Genomic DNA, 16941 nt, shown 5'->3' with positions numbered 1-16941 from the left:
AGGGTAAACCCACCCAGCTCCCTCAGCCACTCCTCATATGATTTGTGCTCCAGCCCCTTCAAGAGCTCCATTGCTCTTCCAAGGACATGCTCCATCACCACAATGTCCTTTCTGTAGTGAAGGGCCCAGAACTTCTTTTACAGGTCCTCATTACAGAATTCTATACAAAGTGCTGTCGCAGAGAGGAATTCTTTACTTTCTGGACCAACTATGTATGTAACTTTTTCATAAAATTTAAGGAGGAATTGACTAGGCTTGAATGGTTAATTTAGTTATGCAACAAAACTGCTGTGAGTTCTGCTGTTATGTAGCCAACCAACAACAGGCATTGTGAATTCTACTTCTAAATAATACATTTTAACAATTTAATGACTCCTAAGCTAAGGTGAGGTATTTCACGTGAAATCGAACACATAATTAGCAAGTACCATCTCACATCCTCATCACAAGAAACTAATTACGAAAACAAAATAACTGATTTCAAAGGTTTTAGACAGAGACCTAGAGAAATATGCCAATTAATACATTGACAAATTGTTAAGTACGAATTATTAAGTATCAATCTTCTTTATTAGAAGAGTGAACTTTCTTTTTGGTTTTTTTTTTTATTGCCTACTGCAATGCATCATTCACATAATAGTCAACAAAAACCACCACTCTGTAAGAAGTCAAATAGAATTTAGTGCTCTGTGACCTTCATTGTCAACTATGAGGTGAAGTGAACTATTTAGTGAGGAGAGGGTTCCTGAAGATGTTGGGAAACTCCCCCAAAACCAAACACATCTTGAACAGCCTTCTGTTTGTACTCTAAAAATTTTACCTGATCATGAATGTCAACCATCACTGCATTCTGCTGTGGTGGGTGAGCGGCTGGGTGCAACATACGAGGAGATACATTCGGTGGGCGAAAGGCTCGAGGCTCTTCTATTGCTTGCTGCTGTCCATAGGAGAGATGGTGATAGTTTTCATCCTGGCTAATAGAATTATGTCTAGACAAACGATCTCTCCTTGTTCTCTGACGTCGAACAGGAGGACTGGAAATGCATTAAAAAAATTAGAGGTTATATAAGCGACACAAATCCTTCTTAATAACTAAAACCTCAGACAATAAAATACCAAGAAAATTTTAAACTGGAAAATTTTACTAGAACAAGCTTATTAGATTGGAATAAAACTTTTACTGACGGAACTGTTAGAATCCTTAAAAATGATAGTTTTTTCAGTATGGAAACGCTTAACATTGCATAGCTTAATGCTGTTAGGGAAACCAAGAGAAGAACTCCTATGTAAATATTACCTTGTTAAAAAATATGACACTTGGATTGCCGCAGTTGTGCTCAAAAGTCAAGACAGCAATCTTCATAGTATTTCCATGCCTTTATTCTATCTAGGTAAAAATCCTTCATTAAATGATCACAGATTTCCCCAGGGTCTTTGTTTCAACCATGCCACAGAATGATTGCTTGCTTAGTGACAGCAGGAAAAACAGCAGACTTCTTTGAAGAAACAAATTAATTTTTCAGCTCTCACATGTTCACTACATAACTGAGTGCTTTCTAAAACTCTCTCCAGAAGATCCCAGGAAATCATGATTGCAGTATTTTTTCTTTCTTGGAGTGGAGAACTTCTGTAGATAGATAGATTTAGACCAAAGCACATACCTCTTTTGAGCAAGTGATCTACAGGTGTGTAAGATTTGATTATATATTCTTATATAAATGTGTGTATGTTCTGGGCAGAGCTGCAAATACCTTGAGCTGAAACTTACATAAATCAGAGACCAGTGGCTCAGGTTCAGCACTCAGAAAATGATGCACAAAGAGGTGATAAACTCACTATAAGAAATTTTGAACAAGTCACTTCTCATTTATTTGGAAGGGGAAAGCACTGCAAGCACAAAATGATCTTGCAGTACTTCCAGCACATGCCTTCCAATCTCCACGACACACACAAGTTACAGGTCCCAGAAGCAACAGCAAATTAAAGCTACATGGGGTGAAATGGTTTCCCATTTATGAAACGGGCTAAAGGACCCAAACTGCAGAGAACAGACAAAAATGATCTGTGATCATTATTGGAACACGTCCTCTCCAACAGTGCATGGAACAGAACTTCTGCTATTACTGAATAAAAATCAAATAAACCTGAAACCTGTTGGCAAATCCCAGGTCTTTCTCTGGTTGAGTCCAATTTTCCTGCTGCATGAAACAGACATACTCTGGGGAAGTGAGATCACTTTACCAGCTATCCACATGCTACTGTGAGTATATGATACAATGTCTCAAGCCACTATTTTTCAACCCTACTTCACACAGATTTTATGACATTATTGCCTCTGGAACTGAAACAAATGCTAATTCTCAACAGGTCAGATAGAAGGCATAAGGCCAGGCTGTAACACAGCAAAGAAAAACCCAAACAAACTAAAAAATGCATAGCCACCGTTATTTTTATAAACTACCATAGCAGAACATACAAGCTGAGTTTTCTTCTAAGCATCAAGAACCTAAATTTACATTCTTACGAATGTACTTTTCTTAAATCCAGTTTTCTTTCATTAAGTTTTTGCTGCATCCTCTATTGCTATATTACTAATATGATACAACTGCTACATTCTCCTTAGGTAAAATTGGCATATAATTTCTAACCATGGAACTAGTAATGCAGAAGATGTTCCTGTTTGGAGTGCTCAGGTTGTTTTAAATTTGCTATTTCCTGCTATGAAATAGAAATGGTCTGAATATTTTAATATAAAAATGTCTGTGTGAGGATTTTTCTTTGGAAAAGCTCCAAAAATAGAGGAAAGTTACGAAAGCACCAGTGCTTCAGAAGAACAGAAATTCTCTTGACTGCCACCAGCACTTAGACAAGGTGGCTTCTCAGACAAGGTAGTTCTCATAAAACTAGTCTTGCCTCTGTCTTGGTTAAAAGGCCTGGCTTTACTTTTCTATGAACCCAGAATTATGAAAATGCCCATAAAAGCTGGCAAAGTTTCTGGAATGACTTTTTAAATGAAAAAAGAAGTATCATTCTCTGGTAAAAAGCAAAGCTGTATTATTTCCTGTGCAGAATTATAAATTATACTATACTTTCAGTCAGCAAAATTCAGAGCATCAGGATACATAGCTTTATTAGCTTCTGAATTATTGGAAATTACTTCAGAATAATTGTCAAGTCATGGGTCTAAACTATTATTAAACATCAGTAATGAACTTGTGCTTAAAGTCTTTAAAAAACAGCCACCAAAAAAATCCTCTGTTACTACATGCACATTATAAACATGGTAAATGCCAGGTTAAAACAAAGAGACAGGATAAAGTGGTGAAAAAATTGCAGGAATTCCTACCCTCAGGTAAGAACAGTCATCAAAAGGTACCCATAACTGCAGAGTTAGTATGTGCAGATCTTAGTATTTCTAACAAGGGTGATTTCTTTGCAGTAAGACATTCTTGAATCCTTTTAGCTCAGAATTACATTCAAGACAAGGAGGAAAGGAAGCACAGATGAAAGATAAGGCCCAGCAATGCAACAGATCCTCCCATTTCACAATGACTGATAAATTGGAATGGCCTTCTCTGTTTCATATGGGCATACATCATGCTTTTACATTCATAATTTATCTGTACTACATATAAGTATCTAGACAAAAATAATCTTTCTGCAAATTTACACCAGAAGGCTATCTTTCTTAATGCAGTATGTATTTGCTTACAATGAATCAGAATAAAAAACCCACAAAAAATTAGGGCACTGTTATGTTAGGCACAATACAAAATCACTGATACCAAGACGTAAGGTCTAAATAGTAAGCCAGGTAGTTAAAAAAATCCAGGTAATAAAAAAACCCAAAACAATCTGTCCTGACCAATAGGAGCCAACTGGTAGGACGGAAGAGTTAATGCTGATGACATTGGGGCAGTGATGTCCACACTAGACACACTTCATAGGTTTTGTCTGCACTTGCCCTAGCCTGTTTCCTTAAGCTCAATGACCATTTGCAGCTGGAGTGCACCTTTCATCTTATTTTAACCTGAAAACCCGGTGAACTCTTGAAACCACTCTGCAATGAGAAGAGAAAACAAAGCAGGCAAAACAGGAAATTTGCTTCAAAAGCATGTGCATAACCTCACCTAAAGCATTAATAACAGATGTACTCATAATGATCTTAAGAAATCAAACTTTTGTTCCATAAGAATGGCTATTAGTTCTGATATGACTCCAGAGCATTCTTAAGACTCAAAAAGACTCCTGCAAAACAAGAAACACATATGTGGTGTTCTCCCTAAAAATCCTGGTTCCTGAAGAAGAAACTGGGTCCAATGCTATTCTGCAACTGACCTAAAGATAGCTCAAATGTAACACTGCACCCAAGCTAAAAAATGCCCTGGCTCAAGTGCAGGGAAACAAAGTACTGACACATTCAAATGCCTCTGATTAGAGCAAAAACTTGGGTTACTACCCAGGAGCAGGCGAGCTGGCCCTAGAAAGAGTAACAATTTGTGTCCACAATGCTGCAGCCAACCTAACAGCTCCTGTCAGACTGAAGATGGCTTTGCAATGAGGTGTCTTGCTGTTTGCAAATGGCTTACCTGCAAAAGCCACAGACTACTACCCCAGTGACACTTGACTGCATCTGAATGTCAAGACACTTGTCCCATGCACATTCACCCCTTACACATTTCTGTTCTTATCCTCCATCCCACAGTATATCCAAACTGTTGAGATTCTGCTATCTAGCATTTATCTTGTTAAGCACAGTGCTTAACTCTGCAGATGTTAATGAACACTGCGAAGAAATTTGTGTAAGCTGACTGGACACCAAACAAACACGACCAAATGCAAATATTCTAGGCATCTCAGTTCAAGACATTTGATGTCAAGATAATGCTGTAGACCAAATGCCCCTAACAGAGCATCCTTGTACCAAACTATATAAAAGGTCTGATCTTCTGTCTTCACAACAACCCTTTTAAGTTCACAATTCAACCTCCTTCCCAAGTCTGACAAGCTGCATTGAGAGCTGCATATTTTGCATGCCACTGACAGAAAGCTTTCAAATTCATGAAGCTGAAGCAAAGATACCAAACTAGTAGGCTCTAAAATTCCTTGCTTCAAAATTACTGGCTGATCATTGTTGACAAATCTGATTTGTGCAATCTGAAGAAAAATAGTTAAATATATCTTAAGCCTAAATTTTATATTCATTAAAAAGCATATTCACTTTTTTTTTTTAGTACAAACCAAGCCAAAACATTTCTTAGAAACAAACAGAGACAGTGTGTTTTAACTTGCATAAGATGACTCAGTATTTTTGAGGCAGAATGTGAGGAAATGAAAGCTTCTGTTTTGGATAATTTGTTTAACTGGAATAGCAAAAAAGTTTGTGGTTTTATGCTTTGCTAGACTGTTATCTGTCCAGGCACCAGTTCCAATCTCTCTTCCATGACCACTGGAACTTATTCTGAAAGCTCTGCTTTGAGAAGTTAATGAGCCACAAGGTAAAACCAACATGAAAATCTATATCCTGTTACACGTGAATCACCCACCTCAGCAAACATTTGACACTATGCTAACCTCTTCATCTCCCCAGCTAGTATCTTTCATCTTTATTTTGACTGGTTTTAAGTACAAATATAACTGTGACTTTAATGAAAACGATGGTATTACATAAGCAACTCTTTAACACCTTTAAAAGTACCCAGATGAGAAAGATTTTTCATTGCACTTTTCTACATGCTTTTTGCCTCAGTGCAGAGTAATAGAGAATTAGATTCATAATAAAACACGTTTTGAGCACTCTTTTCCTCAAGTGGACTGTTCACATAAATTACATGATGATGCACAAGCCTGAATTACTTCCAGTAACTTTTTAGTCACAAATGCAGTATCTTACAGCCCAGGAAATGTTAACATGTTTACCACATTTAATCTAGTCAGTGCTGCCCAAAATACACCTTCCTTGAGGTAAAATCAGAAAGAATAAGAACTTGTTTCCCAAGCTACACAGCTTGCTTACCTCCTCCTGTTTCGTGCAGGTGTGTTGCATCGTTCCCCTGAGAAGTGGTGTTGGTTGGGTCGAGCCAAAGGAGGCTGCCTATTTGATGTCATCTCCCATGGTCGCATTGGTGGTGATGGGGCTGGTGATGCTGCTGTGTAGTCAAAGACTGAATGGGAAAGGCGTTGTCGCTTGGGACTAGGACTGTCTTCGCTCTATGCCAGTGCAGAGAAAATCAAAACAAAACAAAAACAAAACCCACCTCCAGATGAGTGAATTACAAGCCATACTTCAGTTATTGCTTCACAGCTAGCATTAGGAGTGATTTATTGAAGACTTAAACACCATGAAATTTATCACCTGAAAGTATTCACCTCTATATTGTGTTTATAAACACAGATTTTTGATGGTTCCCTAACCCCTGGAAGAATTACTACTAAATTATACTTTAGCAGCACTAAAATATAAAAACTCCAACATCCACACAAAATCAAAACTCCATCAGAAAAGAGTAACATGAAGAAAATAAGGCATCACCTATTTTACATTCCTCCTGCCTCAGCACTTACAGGCTACAGAAGCATGGAAATATGTACAAACATTTGCACATATGCACAGCAATGGAATCTGTAAGGTCAGTAAGCAGCTGCCACACAGAGCTTGCTCTCTGCATTGCATCCTTTTCCTATCAGGTCTGTACTTAGCTAGTCAGACATTTGCTCTGTACTGTAGCCTATTTTAATTCTGCTATCTCAGCACAGAGATGCTTCATCCATCTAGTTATTTGTGTAATAATAGCCATTCATACACATAACCTGAAAAAAACAAATCATCAATCTCTGGTTAAGTCTGTGTACTTCATTAAAATTCCACAGGTGTGGAATTCCTACATAGTGCCTGAAGTTTCCAGTGCTAGTGATGTGAAGGTCATTCACCTCCAAGGAATGTTTTCCCAGTTGGTTATAAGCACAACTCCTTTTCCTCTTCACTGTGTGTCCATGCTATTGAACAATTCCATAAAGCTGTCATTCTTCTCAGAAGTTCCCACCAATGCCTATGAAGCCATCAGCAAATGCAATAGACATCCCTCCCCTCCACCCCACTATTCTGCCAAAATTAAAACACATCATGCTGTTAACAGGCATGGCAACTGAAAGTATAGAAAAGTACATGTCATACTTCAGAGATCACCAACTGAACAAACAAAAACTAGAAACACATGGAACCATCCTTGAGTCCAAACATCATGTGAACTTCTCTGACAGAGTTGCTTGTGCAAGCAAACTTATAGTATTTAGCTGCTCTCCAGCTTGTCCACTCACTCGAACGCTTCTGTTTCAGTCCACCACAGCACTATTTCCATTACATTTGCATGTAATTGCAGATAGCTGAAGCAGAGAAAACAACTTGTCTGCAATGCCTCTGGGTTCCAGAACTGCCTCCTCCCCCTAGATTGTTAAGAGGTCTCATTTCAGACTTAGTTCTAGACTGGACTGTGGACCTCTCCTGGCTCCTAGCTTTACAGGGGCATTTTGTTTTCTGAACTCTATTAAGATGCTTCTTGGTAGGTTTCCACCACCATATAAGTTTATATTCCAGCATTCTTTCCAGTGCAAGGACACTCCTTTTAAGAACTAGAAATTTTGTCCAGATGTTCAAGAGAAAAAAGGTATTTTTCCTCTCTTTGACTTGTGGCCATTTTAAACAAAATTTTAGAGCTTTTCAGTCTCTTGCTTTCAAATACTTTAACACAGATTGTAGTTTTCCCCTACTGTATCTTATCTAAAGCAATCAGCTTCCCTAGGGAACCAGCTTGATGATGCATCTGTTTGTTGTTCAATCTCTTCTGAACTCCTTAACCAACTGCACTTTAATGTTTTAGAGAAAAATAGGTGAAAAGGCAGGTCTGCACCTGGCAGTTCATGACAGTAGATGTCCAGGCAAAGGGTGACTTTTCCAGAAGGCTGCTTGCCCTCAGAAGCTCAACACAAAAAAAAAAAAACCAAACTGGAAGAGCTAGCCAATAAGCACCTTGAGAGCACAGCTTCTGTGAAAACACATATTTTATTAGACTTCAGAGAACACTAACAAAGGACAAATCTTAAAGGAACTATGCTACAAGAATAAGAGAAGGATGATTTGTGGCCCAATTTTTTGCACCATGATGACTAAGCCTATTCCCAGAAAAAGACAGGTAATAAAAATGCTGGTAAATTGGTATGCTGGGATTTTGTGAGTGCAAAAGAAAATGTCAAACAGAGGAAGGAAAAAACTGGATTTAGTGAAGCTATCAGAAAACAAAACCTTGAACTAACCAAATAACCACTCCTGTCCTAATACGGTCTACACATACCTGGGTGGGGATCTCCCACTGCTACTGCCCTAATTTAAATGTGACACCTTTCCCAAGCATGAACACTAACATACTCTGCTCTGTAGAAAGCAGACTACTTTGGAAAAACAGTTCTTTTATTATTAGCAGTAGTATTATTACTATTTTCCTTTTGCTTCAGGAGTGCACCATTTCAAAGACAGTGGAGATGCAAACTGCTAAGTGGTTTGCCTTCATCATCACTCCAGATTACTAGCTCTCACAGATACTTCAAATTCTGTAACTGCTAACTGCCCTCTGCAGTAAGCAACAGTAATTTTAGTCAAAATTGTTTCCCATCAGCAAGAAAATAAAACTAAAATAATTTCTTGGAACTACATGTACAGAGACTTAAAATGTAATAGTGTCTTTTTCTGTACTGAAAGTACAGAAATGACCTAAAGCTAAGTCCAACTTATTTGCAAACAGATATTACAAAAAACCCCAACACAAACCTGAATTCATTGAAGACTTGGTGTTTTGTCTCAGCATTTATTAAGAAACCAATTCTCATGTGAACACTGTATCAAGGTAATACCAGCATGCAGGAAAGTACAAGGAACTAATAACAGACGTAAATCCTGTATAATTTTGGTTTTATGTTATTTTCAATCAGCATGTGGAATAACTATATATTGACAGTATGTTTTTTCATTCTACTCTATTATTGTGGAATACAATACTTTCCACAATGACAGGAGCTCTCCAAATCCCAAATCACTCTAGTTGTTTCTTGTTAGTATTCAAAATATTTTCTGGGACTACTGATACTTTATCCAGCCATATGCTAGTATTTTTCTCATGTCCAACAGGCAACAAGAAGAGACTGGAAGACAGTTATCAAGAACACTCTATCTAGCTTTTAACTAACAAGATAAACTCACTGCCCTTCTTTAAATATACACTTAACAAGAAGAGCACGATGAGCAGGAACACAGATTACATCATATTTAAAGGAAGCAGTATCAGGACAAAGTCATCAGGTTTTTAATAGTAAAAGGAGCAGTATATGTCAGACCACTAAAACCTACAGTCTCATCCCTAAAAGTCAGCATTTCACTGACATACCCAGTACAGTTTTGTCTCATTCTCATCTCTGTACCCTATAAACTCTCACAAATGTAATGGTAACAAAAGTGAATAAAGAATATGGCTGCTTGTAAAACAGTGTTTGTTCTATTTCTGTATACATTTCTTGCAGTAATGTTTTATCTAAAAGCTTTTCCATTTTATTTGGGAAAAACTACGTATTCTCACCAAGACAACACCCTTTGAGGTGTATCTTTTTCACTGTCCTTTTCCAGTAAAATTATAAATACTGCAGCCACACACTGATTATCAACCATCACAGAAGGGTACTATTACCAAAGTAATTCCTGCAAATATCTGAAAATCACTTTCCAACTCCCTGTATATTCCTACTTAATGGTCCTGGGAAGCACAAGCACCTTCTCCATACTGTCCATCTCAAATTCAGAGAATAAAGTACATCTATTCTGTAGCTTGCAAAAGACATGTATTTGAAAAGTAAACTAATACTTCAGGAGTATTCTCAAGCACAGCCCTTTCCTATAGAAGGCTTTACACAAGGACAATCTGATGGGTATATGCTATCAAACCCTACCAGGCCGACTAGAAATCTGCAGCTGCATGTTTCCTCTTCATGAGTGCATACTGAAAAGGAAACTATTTTTCCTCATGATATACACTGGTAAGCATCAATATTTATAAGCATTTTCAAATTTAACTATAAGCATCTAATCGGCTAGTAAACTGAGTACTCTGCATATCCTATCTGCTCCAAGAATTCTAACAACTGTAATTTGAATTACATTTCAACACTTCTATTAGTCTGATTGTACCTACAGTAACAGTAAATTCTTGGGCTGAACAGACACTTACATTCAAATGCAGTGGCTTATTCATAATCCAAGACCTTGGCCTAGGTCTAGTAAGCTCTGCAAGAGCTGTGCCCCACAACCCTAAAACCAAGACAAGGGAAATGACTTATGTGACTAGATGGAGCCATTGCAGCCCAGATGGCTTCATGAGCATTACTGCCTTTTTGCATCTCTCCCATTGAAAGCAGCAGAGGCAGAAGTTTAACTTAGGTGTGGCATTACAAGGTACAGTTTATAAGCTCACACAAGTCCCCTGTAGCTAGCACTATAGATACAGACAGCTACAGCCCCCCCAGCTCCTGCCACCAAGAGCCTCACTCCCTTCAACTGCTGTCACTGCAAACCTGGTTGGTGCCAACACCTCCAGTGAGATGCCAGTTGCTGGCCTAGTTTCTACTCAAGCTGGACTCACTTAGCTGCTGCACACACATGGTATAGAAAGTGAAATTACATTGAGAAGTAGTTAAGAAAAGATCTAATAAAACAGGACAGACTGCAGGGATCAGGCACAGGGCTCAGCCAGACAAGTGTAAAGACTGGCCACAGTTTACCTATATTGGCCCTTTTTCTGTCTGGCCCTGTTTTGTTCCTTTCCCAACTCCCTTCCCTTGCCTATCACTTCCTCAGCTAGCACAGTCTCACTGACCTGCCCCAACAACCTGGACCCTCAGGTCTGCATCCTTATCAGTCACAGAATCCTTGTTTGTATGCACTTTTCTGACAGCTCATCAGTTAGTGTGACAGACCAGGTTTTGTTTCTTGTCTTTATCTCCATTAAGTTTGCTTGGCAGGTTTGTGTCTCTCTCTACATCTTGTTTATGGCTTCCTCCTTTCCCTTATAATACCATTTCATGAGGTCTACGATCAAATAATCTCACTGAAATAAACATTCCCACATTCTACTTACCCTCTTCAGTTAGTGACTGATCAGGTTTGGTCCTTTTATCTGTCTCCCTTATGTTTTGGTTCAACAGATTTGTGCCTCAGAATGTTCCTATTTATTTCTCCTTTTCTTATTATCCTCTTATGGTACTGAAAAGTTCCTTGACCAGACACAACTTACATGAGCTGATGCTCTCTCCTTCCATGTTCCCTTACAGATCACAGAACTCTTCCACTAACAATACGCCACACAATTGTAAGGACTCTGTTAGATACTACAATCCAGGAAGAGTGAGATGAAGACTACTTCTGAAAACAGTAAAAACTAACAAGAACATGGGAATAAACAGCAGCACTACACCTTGTGCCCTAAACAAGAATATTTAATGGAAATGCAAAGGGTTGGTGTAGGGGATGAGAAGAATTTGTTATGGTAAACCAGGAAAGTTTGTCTCTCCCATCCAGATACATGAAGTCCAAAGGACATTCTATCTCCTTGCCATGATAAGCCAGCATAGTTCACACACCCTAACCTGCAAAAACTTTAGCATCAGTACACATGACAGAGGCCAGCTGCAGATCTTGGAATCCAGACAGCACCTGCACTACATCTGCCAGTTCCCCAATGCGCAAACCAGGACACTACATAAACATCGCATGTTAATAAGCATAGGTTTTATCACCCTTCCCTGCGGTGCTCTCCTCTGAGCTTCACTCCCAATCAGGTCCCCATTTGATTAGCACTGGTGTCTCAGGACTCCCACGGTGGTAACTCTCAGCTTTCACGAGAGCCAAAGCTTTCACATGCTCATTGTCCTGACTTACTCCTGAAGGATCCACACCTGCATTCTGTGTAAGTGGGGGAAAAAACAACAGGATGAAAAAAGTGGGATCATATTAACTTGTAAGCTGACAGATGAAAAGCTCTTGGGAACCATGAAGTTTGACATTTCCTTTAAATATATTCTTAACGTTCTAGCTTTAAATAAAACCAGGAAGGAGCTACTTTAAGAAGCAACTATGAGCAGTAAAGAAAAAGCCCTGTGCCACAAGTGGCAATAAAGTAACAGATTTTATGAACAAGTGGACTACTTCCAAGCCTAATTGATGTGCTTTTTTCAAGACAAAATAAACAAGGCTTATCCAGTTGGACTCAGAGCTGCAGGACAAAGAACTTGTCCATGTATAAAGATTTGCCAGCAGAATCATACTGCAATGACACACATCTTTCATTGGCAAAAGCTCTTTAGAGGAACTTCAGCTGACAAAATAAACATCAGAAATAAGAATCTTTTGCTAGTATAATTGGATTTGCCCAAAGAATTTTGCTGGCTTAGCTACATTGGCCAACATAGTGATATTCCTCATCCTGCCAACTGTGTGCCATTCCAAATAGAGCATATAACACTGCTTGTTCAACTTCTGCAGGGTAAGCAGGATTCAGAGTCTTTGCTTCAACTCACCACCATTCACATAATTGTTATACATCTTTTCATGAATAAGAGAACACCTGGAACAGATACAGTGGTTTCTCTGGTAATAACTGCAAACTTGATACACATAATCTTGGTATAACAAAGTGATAAAGTAAAGGTAAATGGGTACATGGTGAGAAAATAAAAATTTTGATATTGATGTCCACACCCTGCATCCTCCAGGCACTACACATAAATCCTAGAATGCAAAAAATGCTTCATTTTTTGTTTTTGAAGAACCATTTAAATTTTACCTAAAAACCTCATTACCGATAATATTCAGAGCCATTTCTTTCTAGCCAAGCTTTGATTTCAGAGTTGTGACCAGGACATAACTTGGAAATGTGGCTGTCTGGGTGCATACCAGACAACTTCCTGATGAAGGAACACTAAGGAAAATCAGAATTTGTTCTAATAAAAAATTCACAAAGAAATGCAGAGACCTTCACAAAGCTCCAAACTGTTTAAAAAAAAGTAGAGAATGAAAGGAAGGACAAAATGAGCCAATGTGATTCTGCAATTGATTTTCATGCAATGCTAAACACAAGGCTTTTTGAGCCTTTTTACTGTGAAAGAAGTGCAACTCAAATAGTACTTTGGGGTACTTCAAGACATACCATTGAGACACAAAGTATCCCTGTGAGTGTCTATAGTTCCCAACCGAACATGTGATACATCTGAGTATTCAAAAAGGAAGACCATTTCTTTCAGTGCTTCAGAACTTTTTCTTAATTTTTTTTCTTAATTCTCACACTGTCAGGAATTAAGAAAATGAATCTGTAACTAGTACTTGGGATAAAAATTCTACAAACAGAGATCAAAAGCCACTAAGCAGTTAGTAAACTGTTTCCTATAGCCACAACAAAATCTCAAAAAAAAGCAAAACAACAATTAAAAAGCAGTTAAAAACCCCCACCCTCCTCATGACATCTCTGTGGATTTATAAAGAAAGTATTTTGTACTTCAGACAGAAGAGTGCTTAGCAAGGCACATCATTCTGAAATGAAGCCTACAATGTTTCCTTTAACTTGCTTTTGAAATATGATTATATGGTAAGAAAGCTAGCCACTCCATCTTAAAATGGAAACCAATGTTCAACAGCCATGTCAGGTTGCTGGCACAAAATTTGCTGCAGCAGCTTTATATATATATATCAGGTTTCTTAGTAATTTATGTGATTAAAGAGCCCTTCTCACAATGGAACAGTAGAACTTTCCACAGTATTTAGTAAAAGGAACACGATTTGTAAAATAAGAGCAACATTACCAGACATGGTAAAAATATGCAAGTTCATCTCTTTTTTTTGTCTTTCAAAGCTCTGATGGTATATATCAATTACACTGTTACTATAGCTAACAACTGTACCAAGAACATCCCTCAGTAATCTTTCTGGCCATCCATAATTCACTCATGACTAACAGGATTAATTCATTATTTACTGACCATGGGCACAAAAGCCAGTTTGTTCTTCAGCAACCAGAAATGACAATGAATCCTCCATGCAAAGTTTATTTGTAAAGACCTGAGGCATGCAATAGCAAATCGCACAGCAATAGCACAGAACTGTTTCAAAAAAAGCAGGTGACTGAAAGAAAGGCCAAAATGAGCCAACTCTTGTAAAAGTCCTGGGAGATAGCATCTGGAGTACTGTATGCAGTTCTGGGCTCTTACTACTACAGAAATACTGACATACTGGAGAGTCCAATAGAGAATTTTTTTACTTATGGTCAAACATTAAAAACTTGAATATTTAATTTGTTGCTTATTCTACGTCGGATTGATGTTTATCTCCAGTGCTTTCTCTGTATCAGTTTCTTCTCTGAAATGCACTTCTCACTTAACTGGATGTTTAGGATATACAAAAAAAACCATTCAGAGACTGCTACATCTAAACTGCTTAAGTTTCACACAGTAAGTACTTGAAACCGTCCTAAGAATTTGATTATTAGGTATCAATTTCTCATTCCAAACACTGCAATATTACTTTGCTGCACATGAATTTAAAATGCACAAAAACATTAGGAAAATGCAAAAATATTAGCATCATATTTAGCACTGCAGGACTCAATAGCATTAAAAAAAGAAGGAAACTGTATTTAGTAAGACTACATGTTTCTTATTTTCAAGCTCTACTGCTCATACAAAAGGGACAGTGAAAACCATATCACAACTGTAGCACTCCTTTTCTAATACTGCAGCAGGTTTAAGAACTGAGGCAGCACACTGCCATCTCAAAATTCTTCAAATTGAATTTTATGAGTATTTGCTACTGCTTGCAGTACTTGCTGCGTGCAAACGAGAATCCTTTGAAATATGAAAAGCTTTTGCAATCATTTTTTGGAGGAATAAATCAAAGCAACTTAAATGCTCCAAACTCACAAAGACGTTAACAAGTATTTATTTTTGTATCACATCATCGTATTTTTTCTGAATGGGAATCCTTAACTCTCAATATAAAAACACCAACCAAACGTCAATAAGGGAAGAAACCTCAGCTGTACCTCCCGCTCTACTAAAAAAAAACCCCAAACGTTGGAAAAATATTAACTTCACCTTAAAATCCAACTTATGGTCTCAGTTTTCAACTCAACTTTGTCAGTGGTATGTGTGATAGAAAATGGAAAAAAAATTGTGCCATTTCTGCAGATGCTCCCTGCAATTAGTATGTACTATGACAGTAAACATTTCAAGCTTTCTTAAAACTGAAAATTTAAAGAGTTCTGCAACAAACAGTACTAGTATCCAATAAGAATTTTAAAAAATATTTTCCATTAATCATTTTCTATCAGTCAATCTCCAAAATGCTTACCAAGATCTGAGATAAAATATCTGTGTTTTGACATCAGTACCTCACACAATATAGAAAGTGTCAATTTTCAGGTGATGGTGCTAAAAGCTATCTCTGGGCCTCCACGGAGTCCTGATCTCTTCTTTCATACGTAAACAGAAGATAAATTTTTAACTAAAATCACAGAAATAAAGATACAGGAAGAAAACTTATTTTCCTATATGCAAAGCTGAAACACATTAAACTTTGCATGCATACCATTAAAATGCATTCATTACTGTAAAGAAATTTCTTTAAGTGTCATAAAATGTGCTGAAATTGACATACTTAAAATGATGCCAGGGCAAGAGTAAAGTGGTGAAATCAAGACAAGGTGTTCAGATACAAGCACATCTCAAAAAGATTAAGTTTTCAATTTTAAAAATAATTCTGGTCTTTCTGCTTTGTTGGGACAAGGGGTCTGAAGAGAAATCTGGCTCAAAATTGCTTCACAGCAAAGTACTCCCTACAGACAGGTTGCATATTCAGTGTGTATTCACTAATGATTTTGCCATTTAGGCATGTGAAGCTAACAACACAGGCACCTCAGCTGAGACAGGGTAATTACGACAATCATTAAAAGAAAAAAAACAAAATCACACTCTTTCCACTTAAAGATTTTTTTCCCTGTCTTAAACTGCACATATATAGATGCACCAGGTATGCACACACATATATGAAACACAACATACATAAATGGACAAGCTGTCACTCGAGCACTGAAGACTGAAAACTTTTATTTGTGTGAATGAATGTTATACTGACTGTATCTGTTGACAAAGCATCAAAAGAACATCTGAACACTTATACCAAAAAAACATTACTCACACTACTATAACTGATGTCCATAATGGGCACGAGTGCAAGTCAGCATTTGAAATCTGTTCTCACTCCTCAGTGTAAGTGACAAATTATTTGAAATGGCAAAACTAAGAAAGAATTGGCGTTTTCTGTTAAGTTAACCAAAACAAGGAATAGATGAGAAAATACGGAAGGTTTTCAGCTTCAAGAAACAGCTTCTACTTGTGTAGATCTTTTAATTTACTTTAGAAAACAAGATTATCCTCACACCAAGTCACAGGAAGGTCTGCCAATAAAAAACAAACCACGATACACATTAGATGATATGCGAAGGAACACAAGCCTCACTCCCCCAAACACACTCAAATAACAGTTTGCCGACTCACTTCTTAAACCTCATCTCACCCCTTTGATAAGGAGAAAAAAAAAAGGGCATTAAGAACTTAAACCATTTAAGAAATTAGGTGAGATGTTTCCTTTTTCAAAACATTCTCAAGTTCTGCCCAGTGTTGAACAACACAACAGGTAGCCGTAAACATTCACATACAGAAAGCAGAGCCAAAGAATACAAACACTGTACGAGGTCTCCATATTTCAATTTGAGAAAAAGTGTTCTGACTGTTCTCTGATACAGCAAGGAAATTAAATAAAGAGGAAGAAGGCATCACATATGGTCTCTAACCTATGCT

At 37.7% G+C, this 16941-nt stretch overlaps 1 protein-coding gene across 5 annotated transcripts in view; it reads right to left on the bottom strand.

Moving 5' to 3' along the window:
- Positions 1–16941, bottom strand: part of RNF38 (ring finger protein 38) — a 106578-nt gene that overhangs the window by 23687 nt on the left and 65950 nt on the right. For 4 of the 5 annotated variants that reach the window (XM_032096568.1, XM_032096570.1, XM_032096573.1 and 1 more), the window contains 2 exons: positions 6017–6210; positions 821–1034 (listed from right to left, as the gene is read on the bottom strand). In XM_032096568.1, coding sequence (XP_031952459.1) covers positions 821–1034; positions 6017–6210 — 408 coding nt within the window. Of the gene's footprint in view, positions 1–820; positions 1035–6016; positions 6211–10268; positions 15310–16941 lie in introns of those variants that run through there. The other variant, XM_032096571.1, reaches the window with a different exon arrangement.

The sequence above is a fragment of the Corvus moneduloides genome, chromosome Z, assembly GCF_009650955.1.
Source record: "Corvus moneduloides isolate bCorMon1 chromosome Z, bCorMon1.pri, whole genome shotgun sequence".
Taxonomy (NCBI): Eukaryota; Metazoa; Chordata; class Aves; order Passeriformes; family Corvidae; genus Corvus; species Corvus moneduloides.
Note: the sequence above shows the minus strand (reverse complement) of the source record. Positions and strands in the feature narration are given on the sequence as shown.